A 20335-nucleotide genomic window follows, 5' to 3' on the forward strand; every position below is an offset into this window, starting at 1 on the left:
GATAGTTGCCAAACTCTTTTAATCTTTTGAACGAAATCATTCCCATAATTACCGATGCAACATAGTCAAGAAACAAAACATTTTTTTCAAATCCTTTTCAACCAGAAACTTGGCAACAAATCTTACCGCAAGGAGGATGCTTTTGTTCAGGAGGGGATACTGAAAAAGGGGCGACTCCGTCCCAATTTCTGAACAAACGTACGATTGCCGGGTGGCCCAGCCCCGAATACAGTTTCGGATTCCTTTCGGTTTACAGATCTGTCGCGTCTTGATAGAAATTCCAGATTAACCGTACAGCAGATCCTCTTTATTGCGTAAATGACTCACCGGCATTGAACTCCCGTTCATATAATAAAAGATTTATTTCTGAGTAAGATATTAAGATTCTTGCTAAATAAAACATGTGAAGAAAAAAGTTGTGCTTGTGCACACTAACCCATGCCAAGAGGGTATGACAAACATTTAATTACACATTAAAATTACGACCCCCTCACCCCCAGCGGATCTTCCTTCGTTCTGCACAGCCTGGCTGACAGCAGCCACGCCCGCGCGTGACTGCGCCACTAGCCGCTGATAGGCCAGCGGAGCGCCCCCTGGCGCGCGGAAGAGCGCTCGAGTGCGTGCGCCGGCGCCTCAGCTCTTCTCCCCTCCCCCGCAGGTCCTAGCGCCGGCGCGATCAGGCGTGTCTCTTGTTCGCTGCGGGGATTGCGTATCGGCGGCAAGCTGGGCGAGCGTTTGCTTCGTAGCTAACCCAGGTAGGTTTTCACACTTTTTCCGGTACAGCGAGGTCCTTTCACCGAGTTTGTGCACGTTGTTCCGCTTCGGTTTCGCTTCACTAGGCCTCCTTTCCGGCCGGAGGTTTGTCTGGTCCTAAAGCCAGCCATTTTGACAGCTGCCGTGTGGAGCGTTTTCGCTTCGTGGGGTTACCACACCGGAGCGCGCACGTCCATCGGTATACCCATGCATATATATACATACACATTTGGTTTCATTCTTAAGAGTGAGCGTAGCGACGATGGACCAAAGGTGACATCGTGTTTTGGGGTTCTTGGACGGCTCATTGTTGCAGCCACGAAGTAAAAGGGCGCGCTTAGCACTCCACGCCCCGCTCGGGTCCTAACGCCAGCCATTTTGGCGGCGGAGCTCCCAGCTGCGCGTCGTGGGCGAGAAAAAAGGCCGCGGGAAATCCTATGCGCGGGCGGGGACGCGCTAGATCTAAGAGGGTGGGAGTGCGCGCGTGCGCGTGCCTGGGGCGCGGCTGGGCAGGAGATCGCATTCATGTCAATCAGACCAGCGGTAACAGAACACGCAGTGCTGACAAAAGCTTGTATTCAGTTATGGGGGTACCGTGGCCGTGCCCATCACAGACAGAATGGCATACCAATGGGACCAAATGAAATTACAAAGCAGCCTAGCAGCATGAATTTTTGTGGATTATGAAAAAAAAAAAAAAATGAAGATTCGGGAAATGTACCGAAATGACTAAGCAAGATAACTAAACCCAGGGCGCAGGATCTGTAATAATCCTTCATAAATATAATTTGGGGATAAATGTAATTTGTAGGATTACATTCTGTTGCATGAAAAGTAATAGAATGATGTGTGTTCCTGCAAGTTAAGTAAGGCTTATTGTCATGTGTACTCTGCGAAATGAAATTCCTACTTGCATATCTCCTCAGAATATTTGACAAATGCAATAAGTAAAAAGTGTTCTTAGCACGGAACATATACACACAGTCACATATAATACACATATGTAAACACAATGTTAACACAGTTATTTAAACACATATAAGCATATTTAAACACATTGCTGTATTTGAATTCTCACTATTGACCCATTCAACAGCCTTTACGACTTAATGGATAGAAACCTTCAAAGTTTACTGGTGCCGAATGTGCCGATGGCCCTGAACCATTGGCAAGAAGGGGGGGTGAGAAAGTGGCTGTGCAGAATCGTTAATCATCATGTTTGCCTTTCTGAGGCAGTGAGTGTTAACTATGCCCTGATCAGAAGGCACTTGGGTGCCGGTAATATTCTGTGCCACCTTCAACATCCTCTGCAGTTCTTTACAATCTTGAATCGAGCAGATGTTGTGAATCCAGTGACGATGGACTCCTCTATGTACTTGTAGAAGTTTGTGAGAACTGTTTATTAACAGAACTCTGACACAACATTTTTTTTTATTATTTAGATGTGTCAGGATAGCATAAAGTACAAGGGCCATGTCATCCTCAGTGGATTGGTTGTGGTCATACAGTATGTAAACTGGAGGTGATTATGACTGTATGGTATATTCTGTTTATATATATATATATATATATATATATATATATATTTTATTTTATTTTTTTACAAAGACCTCCAGTCAGGCACCACTATTATTTCTGTCATGTCACTATGTTGAGCACTACACTTTCCTACTACAGAGTGTTTTGTCACCTCTGTTCCTTCTGGCATGGCACTGTGTCAATCACTACACATTTCTGTTACAGAGTTGTTTGTCACCACTGTTCTTTCAGCCTTGTCTCTTTGTCCATCAGTGTCCGTATCGTGGAACGGATGATCAGTATGGCCTGTGTAGTGTGCTTCATGGAGTTGTTCTTGGCCCCGCTGTTATTCTTCTCCTATCAGTCATGGTGTGTACGTGCCTGCCAAAGAGGGACCCAAAGCACCTGGGGCAGCAGCGCCACTTACAAAACACGGAAGACCAGGTCATCCAGCTGAAGATGCTGCAGTGACTTTCACTGCCGTCTGATGTCATTGCTGCCGCTTCTTTTCTTATAGACACAGCACCTTCTCTAGTGTTTTCCTGTCAGTAATGCTGTGTGTTATTGCCATCATTGGGTGCACAGCTGTTGTTTTCCTGTCTATGGCACAGCTGTCTGCAGTTCTGTTCCCATCAGAAATATTGTTTGTGACGGTGCAGCAGTTTTCTTTCAGCCACGGCACACACCTGCTGTCCACGAGAAGGAACTTGAGCACAATTCTGTGGCTAACGTATCCTGCGCAAATAGTTCATGGTTCATGTTATGGGTATCCTGCCATACGCTTTCAATTGAGACCAAGATCAAGCTTGATGCTTCAGTGGTTTGTGAGGTGGCTTAAAATTTCTTTTCATTGTTTTCAATTTATTGAGTGTGTGACACGCAAAAAAACACTATTAAATACTCTACAATACAATAACATGACATCACAATTTTAAACCTGTTTAATCCAGTTTAGGGTCATGCAGCACTCGGTGCTAATCTATCACAGGGCCTGCTCACACACTCACACTCCCCTATACTTATACATGCCCAATATGGGGTTCCCAAAATGAATGACTTCCACCACATCCACTGTGTATTTCCTCTCAGATTCCTCCTACTTTGAAAGATATGACTGTTCATCCATCTGGTGATTTTAAGCTGTTCTGTGTGTCTACCATGTGACAGACTGATGACCCAGCCAATGAAGTATCCATACATGAGTGTAATACTTGCTGGAATTTGGATGGTGTTCATGCACATGTTACAGAAGGAACGTAATTAATTTCCAGAACATAACATAACAATTGTCAACTGTAGCGTCACACAAAGACTGTTTCTGCAGCACTGGACTCAAGACAGGAAACTGGTATGTACAGTAAGTTACCCCATTGCAGGGCACTTATAAACATGGAGCCACACTGGGTCGATTGTTTTTAATTACCTATCAACCCCATCTTTGGGTATGTAGAAGTAAAACATACATCACTCAATTATAATTAAGAAAAATCCTGCAATGAGACGAGACTTTTTGGAAGATATTTTCAAGTCGCGCGAGTTTAGACTGTGGCCTTGAGACTTTTTCAAGTCACTCCCTCCTCTCAACCATTTTCAACCACACACATGCTAATCTAACCTCTCATTTGTGTGAATGCTTTTGACAGACACATTTTCTGCTCTCTCAGCTCTTATAAATTTTAATGCTTTCCTCACTTTAAGTTCCCAATTAAAGAAGATGTATTATGTCCAAATCTTATTGAACAATTTCATCACAAATGGTTATCAATAGAAAAAAATTAGTGCAAGGGCAATCCTAGCAGCGAGAAACGATGAAATCAAACGAATTAATGAGAAAATCGTCGATCGGTTACACGGCAAATTGGTTAAATGCGTATCAATAGACTATGAAGAAACCGTTGGTGGTGATGGTGTGGAAGAGGAAATAATCAACTTACAATATCATGAATATCTATAACCGTTAACAACATCTGGTCTTCCACCACCCTCATTACTGTAGAAAGAAGGATGTATCCAAGAAAGGTAATGTAGTACAACAAAGGAGATCTTGATATGCCATTCGTATTAAAACATTCCCGGTAGATTAGCTTTTCCAAAGACAATTAACAAATCGCAGAGACAAACATTTGAAAAAGATGTTTTATTTAATAGAGAGAGACAAAAATGAAATTCTTTTTTTTTTTAATGTTATTAATTTTATTGTAGTCATTCTATACAAATGGATCAATTTTTACAAAAAAAATAGGATTGAAAACAATTTGAACCACACCGCTTAGAAAGAGAGCATGGCCAACAGAGTAATACTTAAAGCTTGTAAGCATACCTAAATTGATGAGTTTAATAGGGCAATAGAGATGAATGGAGAAGAAAAAGAAATGCGGAGAGAGTTACTCCTTCTTATTCTAAAATATTATTGATTAGATCCTGCCAGGTTTTGAAAAAGTTCTGTACAGATCCTCAAACTGAGAATTAGATTTTTTCCAATTTCAAATAGTATAAAACATTGGTTTCTCACTAACTTAAAAGAGAAGAGTTAGGATTCTTTCAGTTTAGCAAAATAAGCCTACATGCCAAAAGTGTAGTGAATGTAATCACAGTTTGTTTTTCCTTCTCCACTTTAAACCCATCTGGAAGAACATCAAACACAGCTGTTAATGGGTTAGGTGGGATTGTGACACGAGGCTGTCTGAAAGGCACTTAATAATTTTAGTCCAAAATGTTGTTAATTTGGTGCAGGCCCAAAACATGTGAGGCTTGGACTTGATTGCAGCTTTCTCAGGTTGGATCCTGCCCTGGAAACATTATGGACAGTTTTAAACAAGACAGATATGCTCGATATGTAATTTTGAGTTGAATAATTGTAAGAAGAAACAAAATTAAATCACGGGCAGTTATACGGTGCATTGTCATGGTGAAACCCCAAACAGAATCAAAATTCAGTGCAATATTGATGAAAATGTAATTTAAAAAATTGTTTTTACCGATGTTTTACAGTAAAAGCGTAAGTTTAGAAAGTATCTGCGTGTTAATTCCAAAGCCAAACAGAACAAAATCGTATTACGCAAAGAATACCTATAACGCAACATGAAACATAATTTACTTTCAAATTATTACTTTTTTAATATGGTTAAAAAACTTGTTGTAATATAAAATAGTTCTATTATGTATACATAACAATTCCCATAAAAATAAAAACCTGTTTAAATTGTACAACCGCATCCCCATACGCGAGCGGCAGAACCGCAAAGAAGCTAGCGAGTAGCGCAGGGGCGGAGGTTGGCGACCGAAGTGAGCAGGGTGTGAAGCCCCTAGTGGACATGAAGAGAATGTGCAGACTCTACAAAGACAACGACTAGGCCCATAATTTGAAACCAGGCTGATGTAGCTGTGAAGCAGTAACATTTTGGCCGTACCGTACTCAAATGTATGTTTGTTTTATTAAGTGAAACAAGCAGTGGTAATTTTAGTTATTTTTGACACCTTTAAAATCTGTTCTTTACATTTATAATTTCCAGTGACTTGTAACATATTTGTATTTCCATTTCATTTAACCTGCCGTTTTAAGATGCAAATGTGAACATGAAAAGCCAGGTTGGGTCTAAAGGGTGGGTTAGTGGAATTGATTTTGGGAGCCAGACCAATGAGGGTGACTGTGATTTGAACCTAGCTTTTTCACTCAGATGTTAATATTTAATTGTTAAATAAATACAATAAAATAAATTGTGTGAGATGCTTTTATGGTTTTTTTTTTTCATTACTGCAGATTTACACCACCTCAAAGATTACTGAAAGGTAGCCTTTCTGCAATCGATGGCATCTCCAAAGCCTGAGCCTGTTACAGAGTTTGAGACAGTCGCCAAACAGGAGGAAGAGTACTGTGATGAAGACAAAAAGGACACTCCTCCACCTCTACCATCGGCCAAGGGCAAGCGGGCCAAGCCAAGTCGGAACTTCAAGTGTTCGGCCTGCCGCAAATTTTTTCCGAGCTTGTCACAGCTCCACTCTCACCGCGCTTCTCATTCCAAGGAGCGCCAGCACCGCTGCACTCAGTGCAGCAAAGCATTTGAGAGCAGGGCCCAGCTGTCCAAACATCTGCGCTCGCACTCCTCGGACCGACCCTACCAATGCTCGCTGTGCCACAAGGCCTACAAAACAGCAGTAGAGCTTCGTAACCACTCGCGGAGTCACACTGGCGAGAAACCCTTCATCTGTGTAGAATGTGGCAAGGCCTTCATGCAGTCTATCTGCTTGCGTATCCATATGACCCAGCACACGGGTGAACGGCCCCATGTGTGCAACCAGTGCTCCAAAAGTTACCCTACGTTGTCCAAGCTCAAGGTCCATCAGCGCACACATACAGGAGAGAAACCCTATGAATGTGCTGAATGTGGAAAGGGCTTTGCTGACCCATCTGTGTACAGGAAACACCGCAGGAATCATCAGGGTCACCGGCCCTATGTGTGCAGCCAGTGCGGCAAGACCTACACTGAACTGAAGGACCTGAAGAACCACCAGAGGTCGCACACTGGGGAGAAGCCGTACCTCTGCTCGGACTGTGGCAAGGCCTTCTCCCGCTCCTCTTCTTTGGCCTGCCACTTGCGCATTCACTCCGAGAGCAAGCCATACAAGTGCACGCAGTGCGGCAAGGACTTCACCCAACTTTCCTCATATCAGAGCCACCTGCGCACGCATTCTGGCGAGAAGCCCTTTCTCTGTCCCCAGTGTGGCAAGATGTTCTCTGACCCTTCCAGCTTTCGCCGGCATCAGCGAGCTCACTCGGGTGTTAAGCCCTATCAGTGCGACAAATGTGAGAAGCGTTTCCGGCAGCCGGCTGACCTGGCAGTCCACCAAAGAATCCACTCCGGACAGCGACCTTACAAGTGCCAGAACTGTGATAAAGCCTTTGTGGCTTCTTGGGATCTCCGGCGCCACATGCTGGTTCATAGTGGTCAGCGACCCTTCTCTTGCCTCGAGTGTGGGAAAGCCTTCCCAGAACGTTCAAGCTTAAACAAGCACCTGCGGGTTCACTCCGGAGAGAGACCTTTCAAGTGCAGCCTGTGTTGTAAGGCTTTTGTCGTCTCATCCAGCTTACGCAAACATGAGAGGACGCATGTCATCGACAAGCTAATTACTGACCCCGCATCAGCAGGTGGGAATGAAGTAGCATTGGTCAGTTTGGATGAACCAGCCCCCGTGGATGAGACCCCACCCCCCGCCGATGGCGGCAAGTTTTCGTGTGATCATTGCGATGCTGTTTTCGATGTCTGGACCTCTCTACGGTCTCATGAGCGCATCCATTCCATGGAGGCAACTTCCTCCTGTGCTCACTGTGGTGCCATCTTCAGCACTCTGGCAGAGCTGCGGAAGCACGAAAAGACACACCCCCAGCCAAGAAGCCACACCTGCAACACGTGTGGCAAGGCATTCCTTAACAAGGCCGGGCTTCGCAAGCACGAAAGGATCCACTCAACCGAACGGCCACACACCTGCTCCCTCTGCGGCAAAGGTTTCCTGTTCCCGGCCTATCTGCGCAAGCATGAAAAAACCCACAAGGATGGGTCCTTAGATGTCCTTCCTGACGCCACCAACCACCTGCCTCTGGTCCAGTCACAGGCTGGAATCACCACCACCATCCCAGTTTCCATTAGCACTTTCCAGAGTTTAGCCACTGCAACCGCTGTGTACCTGGACAAGGCGTCCGAAGTGCAGTGGGAGGATGTTGAAGTCCATAAAGTGACTGAAGACTTTAGCAAACACTGTGAGGAGCCCAAGTGAACCAGTCAGTTGGGAGTGTGAGATAAAGTATATCGTTAGGGCGTCCCCTACCCACTGTCAATGTACATTAGGAAGAAAAATGAATGGATGAAAAAAAAAACGAATTGTAGTTTCCTATCCCACCGTCCTGTTCCATCATATACTGTGGTAGAAAATGTTAGTTTCGACTTTATTTTTATACCTTCTCTTTATACTCTGAATTTCAGAGCTATCAATTATGGAATGACTCTAGAAAGAAACACTGAATAGCTGCTTAAGACTTGTTTGTAAGAAGAATTCCATTTAAGAAAAAGTGCACAGATTCACAATGAAAGAAGAAACTATAAAAAACAAACACCTGTGACCTTTTCTTTTTTTTGTTACTTATAGAGAAAAAAAATCATTTATGCTTCAAAACATAATGGCAAAGCAATAATGTCTTAAAGTCGTGCCTTTTGTATTTTTCACGTGAAACACTAGAAAGAGAGAATTATCTAGGCAAGTGAGGTGGGGTGGGAGAAGAAAGAATGATACGTTATTATTCAACACTAGGGGGCAGTATGAACCCCAGGATCACTGTAATAGAATCAATGTCCTCAATGTGATTAACTGGGTGGGTTTTTCTTTGTCATAGCATTTGGTGGGTGGGGTACAAAATTGTTCAGATGGCTTTTGAGAGGGGTTATGGAAAATCTCTGTAAAGTTGCAAGAATTTGCCAGAAAAGTTAAACTGAAAGAATTTTTTTCTTTGGTGCATGCTGATGTTGAGGGAGTAATCAAAACTGAGAGAATTACGAGAGAAGGTGACCTAATTTGACTCTGTGCTCACTGAAAGGTCACTCACAGTATGACATTGTGACATGTTCGTTATGAAATTCTTGGTCGTCAATATTTTTTGCTATAACAATCATTGCTGGAGAAATGAATGGCATGAAAAGTGAGAGTTTGATGGATGCTTTAAACTCTGGTTGCCCAGTGAATTATTATTATTATTATTATTTTTTTTTTTTAATCAAAGATGTGTGATTTTTTATTTTCTGTTGGAGGTGAATTTGGGAGATTTTGTATGAGCGGGATGTCAAGGGCACAAATGTTCGATTGAACAGTGAACTGAAAAATTCCACTGTGCTGCTCTCCCTTTGTATATGCTATGCTTAATACCTTCATCTTTATTTATTTGTAATGCATTTTCTTGGCAAAACACCTTTGTTTAATGGAGGACTTCGTCGGTAATGTACCCGCAGGTAAAATGTATGCATATCAGAATAAAAAGAGTACATTTGTACGCTCATGCAATAGAAACCTGGCCTTCATGTTGATGGCTTCTAAATGAAACTATTAACTGTACTTTAGCTGGAGCGTATTTCAGGTCTGAGCAGCGTCACCAAGTGTGGCAGTGAAGCGAAGAAATCTGGTGCCGCTGCTTTTGCCGCATGAAGCTACTTGAGGAGCGTTTTTTTGGAGATAGGTGAGTGATATCGACTGCCGAGCTGTTTCTTCAGCATCATCCACTCTGACATGGCAGGGTGTGACATTTAAAAATCTTCACCTCCTATACCAACCATGGAGGGTTGAGTTTCATTGTGTAACAAAATCATAAGAAAAATAGGAATTCAAATCACAATGTGGCATTCTGTGGGATTCGCTAGTAACTATTTTGGCGGTAGGGGTTAGGCATATCTCATCACAGATAAAGGCTGCAGCGTCGGCTTGTATTTTTTCTGTAAAAATAAAATAAAAATTTAATAGGTCATAGCCACCACTTCCTTGATAGCTAACACATGTGTCGCAATGCTCAAGTACACTCGAGTGTGTCACAGAAAGGATACCCTAACCGTCGAAAGACCACTTACTCATGCCAGTTGAAACTGCTCTCTCTTTTTTGACTTGATTAGATGTATTTTTGCTTTCCTTTACAGATGACAGGACTCGAGTTTTCGTCTCTGGTGTCCAATGAGAGCAACTCGTTTCCCACAGGTAGGAGGACGGCTTCACACACATGGCAGGATTGAGGCTTATTCTACACTAACCAAGGTAAATTTTTGCCTCCGCAGTTTTCCATTCACAGTGGTGTTTTCGGATTGTCACTGAAATGACAAAACCATGTAAATCTTTCCTTTATCAGCAAAGAGCAGTGTTTGCTTATGAATCATAATCAAAGTAAATCAAAAAGTACAAAGAAAACAAAGAGCACCTGAGGAAAACACAAAAGCAGTTTTCTTTGTCTGGCTAGACAGTATACAACTGTTTTATAAAAGGTTATAAATGAGTATAAGCCATAGAAAAAATGCAGACTAGGAGTCTGGGCAAAATATTTAACTGCTTCAAATCACAGTGCCCTTCTGTTGATGCAGGGTAGTTAGGAGAAAAATCCCCATGACAAAGGTGAGATCACCAAGGGCATCATCACGGCAAAACTGAAGCTGGTGGCCGAATCACATGAGAATCACACGACAGACTTTTTTAAAGCTTCATCTCATCTATATGGAACCCGGCATTTTCTGTTTTACACACAATGGGAGAGTATTGTTGAAAATATTAGGTTTTGGTGGTCAAAAATTCCATTACATCGTGGATTAGAGACCAAAGTGAATTAAGTTTTTATAAAAGTGTTTGTCTTTGTGGGAACTAAGCTTCAGCCACATATCCTCCTTGAGATGTTGTCAGTTGATGTTAGACTTGTATCATTACTGATATTCCACTTAGGGTTGAAGACTCCCTGAGTGAATTCCTTAGCAAATGTAAATGTCACTGTTACCCAGAATCATTCAGGTGAATGTTTAACCAGAATGGTGACACACCGGGCAGCTAACAGAGGTTGCCACTGTTGCACAAAAAGCCCCTTTATATAGGGTGGTCCAGATCTAATTATGCAATTTTCATTACGGTAAAACTTATTAAATTTATTACATAGAAAATCACCCGAAAAATCTCGGACCATTGAGATGTGTGCAAACTGACGACATGAATTGTCATCGCGCCAAACTGGAATTGTCCCCACATAAATCAAAGTCATCCAGACGATCTGGATCTGCATAATTAGATCTGGACCACCCTGTAGATAGTAGCCCGTTCAGGGTGAGATTATGTCCACACTATTATGCCTTAACTAGCTGTACCCCGTGGCTTCGTCCACATAGTAACGAAACAGGACAGACTTTAAAAATCGATAGACATTGGCACTGTATCTGATCGTGGTCAGCTCTGACGGGAAAGCATTCGCCGTGTGGGGAGAAAAGCACATGGCTGTGATATCTCTGGCAATCAGCGGCTAACTTCTAAAACACGTGGAGCTCTGATCTCTCTCTCTCTCTCTCTCAAAAACGTCAAACGTTACTCCTTAACAATCTGTAGATGATAATGTCAGCTGAACAAACGGGTATCGCTAGCTAAGTGGAGGCAAGGTGCACTTCAACACGTGGCGAGACGTAGACCAACTCAACCAGAGGCTGGCGAGTGAATGAGGAAGGCCCCGCCCCCCTGCTCTCGGCCCAAGGCCACTCTGTTGGATTTGCATGAATACATCGGTACCGCAAGCGAATTCTGATACTTAACACAATTAGAGAAGTCGCAAAATCAACTGGAAAGTACAAGCAAATTACAGAAAACAACCAGATCTAAATCCGTTAAGTAATTCTCTCGTGAAAAGCGGACAGAACGCACTTGGACCACGAAATTTTTAAAACCTTTTTGTAGTGAGCACCTATGGGCCAAGGGTAACCTACATTCCAAATTTCAAGTCCTCATGGTCTGGGAGATTTTGTGATGAGTGAGTCAGTGGTATTTGGCTTTTATATATATGATGGACAAGACCGTAATAAAATAATGTAGTAATCCCGTTGTGAAGTGTGTCCTGGGTAAGCTAAATTGGGTTATAAGGATTTGTGAGGGAAAATCAGAGGCTCAGTAGTATGAATTGTGGGATCCACAGTGACAGGTCAAGGTTCAAGGTAGCTTTAATTAGTCATGTTTACACAAGAACACGTGAGATGGCATTTGTACCTACAAGAGTGCCTGTTATGGAGCAGCGGGCTCTTTCCCTCAGCCCTTGTCTGTTACAGGCCAGGTGTGAGTGTTGGTTTGTGTACGAATGGACCCTCTGGTGGACTGGCACCCTTTCCAAGGTTGGTTCCTGTCTTGGTCTTGATGCTGCTTGAAATGGCTTTGGCGTCCCCATCCTGAAGTGACTCACTTCTGCCCACTCCTCTTTGAATGATACAAGAGTTTTCCTGAAATGAGCATTTGTGAAACTCAGAGTGGGTGCCTATTTGAAATAAAATTATTAATTATCGGCTTACTCCAATTTGAGAGTATTAAGTTATAATTTAAATAAGGATGTTAAGGGTAGAGCTGCCAGGTAAGAGGAAAAGAGGAAGGACTAAGAGAAGGTTTCTGGATTTGGTGAGAGAGGACATGCAGGTGATGGGTGTTACAGAACAAGATGACAAGGACAGAAAGATATGGAAGAAGATGATCCTCTGTGGCAACCCCTAACGGGAGCAACTGAAAGAAGAAGATGAAGTTATACTTTAAATGGTCAATTTGAAATTCTTGAGATGAACCCTTCTCAGAGTTTCCTAACTGCTCCTTTTTTCGTTCAAGGGTGCTTGGCCCACACCGTAGCCAGAAATGAGTCACACTCCCCCTCTGACGACGACCCCTTCTGACGGCTTCATTAATATATTCACACTTTCTCCACCCCTACATGGTGGTACGTTACTTAAGAAGTGCATAGTGGGTTTCTTGAAAGTGAAACATGGTCTCTCTTTATTGGTGACGATGAAAACGAGAAGTTCAGTGGAAATCGCCAGGGCTGTAAATGGCCAGCAGTCTTTTGACGCCTTTAACTTTCTTTCACACCACCACTTCCACGCATTGTTATGCTGCTTTAGAAGTACGCATCGGGTTTCCAGGAAATGGAAAAGCTTATAGCATTGTAGCGGTCAAGACCAAAGTCAGCAGTTTCATGGGAGGGTGGGCTTCTCACCCTTGCACCTGTCATGACGTTTGAAACCTCAAAAGACTTTTCTTTCTTATATCTTTAATGAATCATTAAAAGGTTTTGAACAGTTTGCAATTCCTTTGCAAGTCTTCCACAATGTACTGCTGGTGTTTGTTGGTCAGGACAGGCGTTTAAATTGGCTTTGCTGTGAACTTCCATCCTGTTTTGTATTTTTGAATCTGCGCTGTTTTGTCATTTAATGTTACCTTTAAATTACAGCGCTTAATTTCATTTGCATTTGGAAAGCATATTAAATGATTACGTACATTTTGCTTTGCATGTAAGAACAGGTCGAATCAGGACATGTCTGATGTCATACATCCTACATTGATGGATTAAAGGCCAGAAGTCCACGTGACTGTCATCATCAAGTCCTTCCATGAGAACCCTGAATACCACGAGGACTGATCATTTATGTTAGGTAGAATGCCTACAGGGGGCTGGCTGGGTGGTCTCATGGCCTCAGAACCCCTGCAGATTGTATTTTTTTTCCTCCAGCCGTCTGGAATTTTTTTTGTTTTTTCTGTCCTCCCTGGCCATCGGACCTTACTTTTATTCTATGTTAATTGGTGTTCTCTTATTTTAATTCTTACTTTGTCTTTTTTTTCTCTTTCTTCATCATGTAAATAAATCACTTTGAGCTACATTATTTGTATCAAAATGTGCTATAGAAATAAATGTTATTGTTGTGATGAGGACAAGTAGAAAAGCTGGCAAAAATCAAAGAGCAGTGCTAAAGGGAACAACCGGTAAAAAATGTGAACTGGCCGGTGATGGGAGGAACGTCTGATAATGATGAGCCCCCAGGGGCTACACGAGTGTGTTCGGTCTTGAGAGGGGGATCAGGAGGTGAAACGTAAATCAGTAAACGATTTAAGGTCCATAACAGAGCCATCAGTCCTCTTTTAGCAGTGACAATGCAAAGTAAGAGTCCTAAAGAATAAGCTTGGGATTTCTCAAGTCAAAGTTATTTCCTCACAGTCGTGGTATTTATTAGTTTAGCAGAGTAGTTATGAGGGTGTTGTACCGTGTTGGCCATTATGGACGTAGTGAGAAGTTAAGCAAAATGACCCCTTTTATTGGCTGACTAGAAAGATTTACAATATGCAAGCTTTCAAGGCAACTCGGGGCCCCTTTTTCAGGCGAGATGTACAGTGGGTATAGAAAAGAATCCCCCCTTTGAAATACTCACATCTGTTTGCTTTACAGTCTTAAATGAAAACACACAAACTAATATTTCTTCCCAGCTTGACTTACTCAATGAAACCTCTTAACATCCAAGTGAAAGATCTCAGAGCTGTAGTTCAGAAAAATGATAAAAAATCAAAAACAAGACCTACTGAGATTAATAAAGGATCACCCCCCCCCTGTCATTGTCATTTTGTTGACCCCCCTTTTGTTTTAATGACAGCCTTGATATCATCTACTGTTAAATTCTGCTCCGTACTTCTAAAATGTGTATTTGTATGCTGTATTGAGGATTTGTTCTGTTCTGTGTATTGTATTGTATTGTATTGACCCCCCTTCATTTTGACACCCACTGCACACCCAACCTACCTGGACAGGGGTCTCTCTTTGAACTGCCTTTCCCAAGGTTTCTTCCATTTTTTTGGGAGTTTTTCCTCGTCTTCTTAGAGAGTCAAGACTAGGGGGCTGTCAAGAGACCTGTTAAAGCCCATTGTGGCACTTCTTGTGTGATTTTGGTGCTGTGCAAAAAATAAATTGTATTGTGTATTATATTGTAACTTCTCTATCAGCTTTGCACACCTAGATTGAGCCCATTCAATATTTGCCCCCCACTCTTCTTTACAGTTTAACTGTTCAAGTTCGGTCACATTGTGTGGTGAGCGTTGGTGGTCTGCTATCTTCAGATCTTTCCACAGATTTTCAGTGTGATTTCGGTCTCGGCTCTGACTGGCCACACCAGGACATTCACTTTTTTCTCCTTCAGGTCCATTTTGCTGTGTGCTTTGGGTCGTTTGTCGTGTCGAAAGGTGAAACGTTCTGCCCATCTTCAACTTTCTGGCAGAGGGTGGCAGGTTTTCCTCAAGAATTTGACAGGATTTTGCCCCCATCCATTTTTCCTTCTTCCCTACCGAGAGCCATGCTATACTGTCGGCATGCTGTGTTGTGGATGGTGAGCTTTATTGGTGTGCCGTTTGGTATGGAGGCCAAATAGTCTGGTTTTGGTCTCCTCTGACCAGAAGACTTTTTTCCACTTGGCATCAGAATCTTCAAGGTGGCAAAGCTCAAATGAGCCTTAATGTGGCTTTTTCCTTGCGACCCTCCCAAACAAGCCACCATTGTGGAGCGCTTGTGAAATTGTTGTCACATGCATACCATTAATCACCACTCTTTGCCATCAAATCCTGTAACTCCTTCAAAGTGGCCATTGGCCTCTCAGTAGCTTCTCTTACCAGTTTGCTCCTTGCTGTTCCATCCATTTTGGAGGGATGGCCGGATCCAGGGAGAGTCCTAGTAGCACCAAACACTTCTTTATTATGACTTCACTGAGCTCCTTGGGACTGATAAAGCCTTTCAGATGTTTTTTGTCTCCGTCTCCTGCCTTATGCCTGTCCATAACTCTGTGTGACGATGCGGATTCGGCTCCATGCTCCCATTGTTGTTCAGGAGCCCTTGGACCCAACACCGTTGGTAATGTCACCGATGAGCTAGTCAGTGGAGGCAATAACAATCGAGCAAGGGGATAGTAAAAAAAGTGCTTTTATTAAAAGACAATCAAAAACAAAGTGTCCAATAAATAGTGCGGTGCAGTTCCAAGTTCAAATAAATAATCCGATAAAACACGTGGAGATTAAAATAGCAAAAAAACAATCCTTTAAAATCGAGGTTAAAATGTTCCTCAGGAAGCAGTTTTTAAAAACAACAAGCTCGGTGCTTCTTCTATGCTGGCGTCTCACCTGCTTCTCCCATACGGTCCCATGCAACAGGCGAGACGCTCCCTGCAGCTGCCCTCTTCAACTCGCACACGAGACTGGAGACCTCCCGATCCCTGGCTTCAGTCTGGCACTCCTCCCAACCTCGAGACTTGGTTCAATCCAACGGCCAGGACGCTCACGTTGGATACTCCCCGACCAAGCCTCCCGACTCCCGCTGCCTTTCCGGCCTTCTGCGGCCAGTCTCCTTTCCCTGGTCGCTCAGCGGGAGCAACATCAACTCTAACGCCTGGATGTCGGCCTAACACCCAGCTTCCTCGCGCTCATTCGCTCGCCCACACCTTCCTTGTGTGTGTCTCTCACTGACTTGCTTCCTCGCTCCCTGTAACCTCCGTCCTTTTCTTTCTCTCTTTTTCCGATCTGTCCCAACCGACTCGCGAGGGGCCATAGCAGCTGCAGGACATTAGCCACGGGAACAATCACGGATGTGGGCAGTTCCTCACCTGTGCACTCGGTGAGAAACGCCCAAACTGCAGATCGCCCCGCGGCTTGCTACAACCACTATGCCCCCTCATGAAGCCTCCTCGAGGGCGGTGATTATTTATTTAAAATAAACGGCCTTTGCTCAGCAAGCTGTGGACCCATAACACCACAACTCTATCCCAGAGATCTTCTGAAAGTGGCCTGCCACCCATAGTCAGTTGTTTGCTGTCAGTTGCTCTACCAAGCAAGGGAATGAATGGACCAGGAACAGCTTCACTAATCGCACTCATTACAACTGAGCACAGCCAGTAACCGCAATGGAAATGGTGGGCACTGACACCTGAGTGAGTTTAGGAGAGGGGGTCCTTTATTCATCTCAGTATGTCTTGTTTTTTATTTTTTAAAATTCTTCTGAACTGTAGCTGTGAGATCTTTCACTTGGATGTTAGAGGTGGTATTGAGTAAGTAAAGCTGGAAAAAATATTAGTGTGTTTTCATTTAAGGCAGTAAAGCAAAAAAAAAAAGGGAATATTTCGAAGGGGGGCTTCTTTTCTAGACCCACTATAAGACGTCTCACCTAAAGGTCTTTCAGTGCTGTATCTGTCCTGATGTCTAACTAAGCACAGAGAACTCCACGTTCGGTGTTACTCTCGCTTGAAGAAGAGGCCCGAGTTACCTCGAGAGCTTGCATATTGTAATCTTTCTAGTTAGCCAGTAATTTGTCTCATTTTGTGTAACTTCTCACTAATCTGGCACATTAATTCTCATTTTGAAGTGAAGCATATTTTCTATGTTTTAGATACACTCTAGCCGCCTCTTGAATTGTATAATGGAGGTGAAGGTTACCGGGGTCCTAGTGTGATGAAAAACCATAAAACTTAACCATGTGCTGTGTCACATTTTGAGAGTACGTGCGTGTTGCCAAACGGTGTATCCGTGTTGATTTATAAGGCCAAAAAGGTAAAAAAAAAAAGCAAACCGTTGTGAGATTCGAAACATCGCCAGCTGCCTTGTTTGTCTTCCTCCGTGGCACACGTTCAGCTCCAAGGATCACCGATTCACCTTGGAAAGTCATCGGCATTGGATGTTGACACACAGATGTGACTTGCTATCTTAGGTCTGTGCACGACTGGACAGTCCTGTCTGGAAAAAGTCCCAGAATCCTTTCACGATATGGAAGCGTTTTTTACTTTATTTTACAAAGTTGCATTGCTTCGGTGAGAGAGTATTGAGATTGCATGTAGCGGGGGTCTTCCAGAGGGGTTTAAAGTGGAGAAAGACAAACAGACTGTGATTGCATTCACTACACTGTTGGCACGCAGACTTATTCTGATAAACTGGAAGAACCCAAACTCTCCTCTTTTAAGTCAGTGGGAAACCAATGTGTTATATTATTTAAAACTGGAAAACATCAAATACTCAGTTAGAGGATCCGTACAGACTTTTTTCAAAACATGGCAGGATCTAATCAGTAATATTTTAAAACAAGCTCATAAAGCACAGAGAATTTATTAATTTAGGTATGTTTACAAGCCTTAAATTTAATGCCGTTCAGCTTGCTCTCTTCTCTCAGGGGTGGGGATCGATCTGTTCTTAACTCAATTTTACTTTTTGTAAAAAGTTGATTGCTTTGTATGGATTGCAATTAAATTAATAAAGTGAATTAAAAAAAAAAAGAGATTGCATGTAGCATGTGATTAAGTGGCAGGAACTAAACAGACGCTTTAGACAGCCAGCCGTCCATCTCCCTAACCTGCTTGTCCAGAGCAGAATCGTGGGGGCAGCTGGAGCCTCTCTCGGCAATCATAGGGCACAAGGCAGGAACAACACCTGGATAATAATAATAATGTTTTAATAATAATAGCTTTAATAATAATCTCCCAATATAATCTTCATTTGGATCTTGATCTTTGTTTGTCTGCGAATGAATTAGAAAATGAAGTAGAGAGACAGCTAAAACATAGGCATTGCATTAAGAATCTCCTCCAGGCTTATACTACTGAAGACTGTAGTACGCCAGTCACACCTCAAAACACAGACATTCAAACTAAACAAATTGTTGTGCTTTAAATTATAACTAAAGAGATCTTCATTTAGATCTTGATCTTTCTTTGTCCGCGAATTCCATGAATGCGTAGACCACCGTCCAGTTTAGTACGTTGTTGTTGCTCATGGATGACAACAATGTGTTGGAATAACGAAAGGGGTGGTGGACAGTGTTACGCTGGTTAGCTCCTGAGGCCTGATTAGAGAATGAGATTGCCAAAGATAAAAGGTACGTGCCTACGTAACATATGAATGAAAGAAAGACGGTGGGTAAAATGAATGACAACGTAACAGCACGTTCTGGAAATTATTATTGTTACGTTGTAGCCGGAGAGTGCTGCGCGTCTTACAGTTGTACCGTGGCTTGCTCACATGTCAGTGAAGTGATCTCTATTTATGCTTTAAAGAGCCTGGATACCTATGTGTCCCCCTTTTATAACCATTGCTCCATGTATATTGCCTTACTCTTTGGATTGCCACAAAGCAACCTGCGAGATTGGAGAAAGGTTGAGAAGAGATCGTGAGAGGAAACGATAGCGTTGTGAAAACGAGACAGAATGATAGATAGATAGATAGATAGATAGATAGATAGATAGATAGATAGATAGATAGATAGATACTTTATTAATCCCAAGGGGAAATTCACAAGAATAGTAAAATAGTAAAAAGTGTCCAGGGAGCAATTCCACATAAAAGAAAGTGGTAGAAGTGATCAGTGAAATAGAGATAAAAAGGTAAAAAGATAAAGTCATATACGGAGCTGCTGGAAAGGCTGCCACTCGGATGCGGCGCCGGAAATAAATGTGAACAGACAGAAGCAGAATTGCTCCTACACCACCACATAATTACGATTCGGACAGAGATTCCGAGTAGGCCGTTCCTATTGAATCAATGTCCAAGGGTTTTCTTTTGTAATTTTGTTTCCCTTATAAAAAATCATAATGCTGTGCGATGAAGGGCCCAGTTCACAACTGGCAGCCGCGTTTAAACAGGGAGCCATTCACAGACCACTTTAATACGCGCAAAGTAGTTGGGCGCACATGGCTAGTATCATTATAATTGTCCTCAGTATCTTTCAACCTTTAATCTATTCATGTAGGTATAATAATAATAATAATCCAGCCATCCGTCTCCCTAACCTGCTTGTCCAGGGCAGAATCGCGGGGGCAGCCGGAGCCTCTCCCAGGAATCATGGGGCACAAAGCAGGAACAACATCTGGATAATAATAATCTTCTAATAATAATAACATCCTAATTGTTGTCCTATGTATCTTTCAACCTTTAATCTATTCATATACGCTCAATAATAATAATAATAATCCATCCATCTTTTTAACCTTCTTTTCCAGGGCAGAATCGCGGGGGCAGCCGGAGCCTCTCCCAGCAAGTATCGGGCACAAGGCAAGAACAGCACCTGGATAATAATAATGTTTTAATAATAATAGCAATAATAATAATAATAATAACATCTTTATAATTGTCACTCAGTATCTTTCAACCTTTAATTTATTCATTTAGGTGCAATAATAATAATAATCCAGCTATCTTCCTAACCTGCTTGTCCAGGGCAGGATCATGAGGGTGGCAGGAGCCTCTCCCAGCGAGTATCGGGCACAAAGCAGGAACACCTTATTAACACCTGGGCAATAATAATGTTTTAATAATAATATAATCATCCTAATTGCCCTCAATATCTTTCAACCTTTAATCTATTCATATAGGTACAATAATAATCTTATCTATCTATCTTCCTAACCTGCTTGACCAGGGCAGGATTGTGAGGGCAACGGTAGCCTCTCCCAGCGAGTATCGGGCACAAGGCCGGAGTAACCCCTGGGTGGGCCACTAGTGATGTACTTTTACCGAATTCTTGGAGGATCCGCGA

At 42.7% G+C, this 20335-nt stretch overlaps 1 protein-coding gene across 1 annotated transcript; it reads left to right on the forward strand.

Moving 5' to 3' along the window:
- Nucleotides 1–402: 402 nt before the first annotated feature.
- On the forward strand, nt 403–9324 carry znf668 (zinc finger protein 668). Its single transcript, XM_039765087.1, has 2 exons — nt 403–755; nt 6032–9324. Exon 2 carries the CDS (start codon nt 6079–6081, stop codon nt 8041–8043), a length of 1965 nt encoding a protein of 654 aa, XP_039621021.1. The 5' UTR covers nt 403–755; nt 6032–6078; the 3' UTR covers nt 8044–9324.
- Nucleotides 9325–20335: the final 11011 nt, after the last annotated feature.

The sequence above is a fragment of the Polypterus senegalus genome, chromosome 10 (genome assembly GCF_016835505.1).
Source record: "Polypterus senegalus isolate Bchr_013 chromosome 10, ASM1683550v1, whole genome shotgun sequence".
Taxonomy (NCBI): domain Eukaryota; kingdom Metazoa; phylum Chordata; class Cladistia; order Polypteriformes; family Polypteridae; genus Polypterus; species Polypterus senegalus.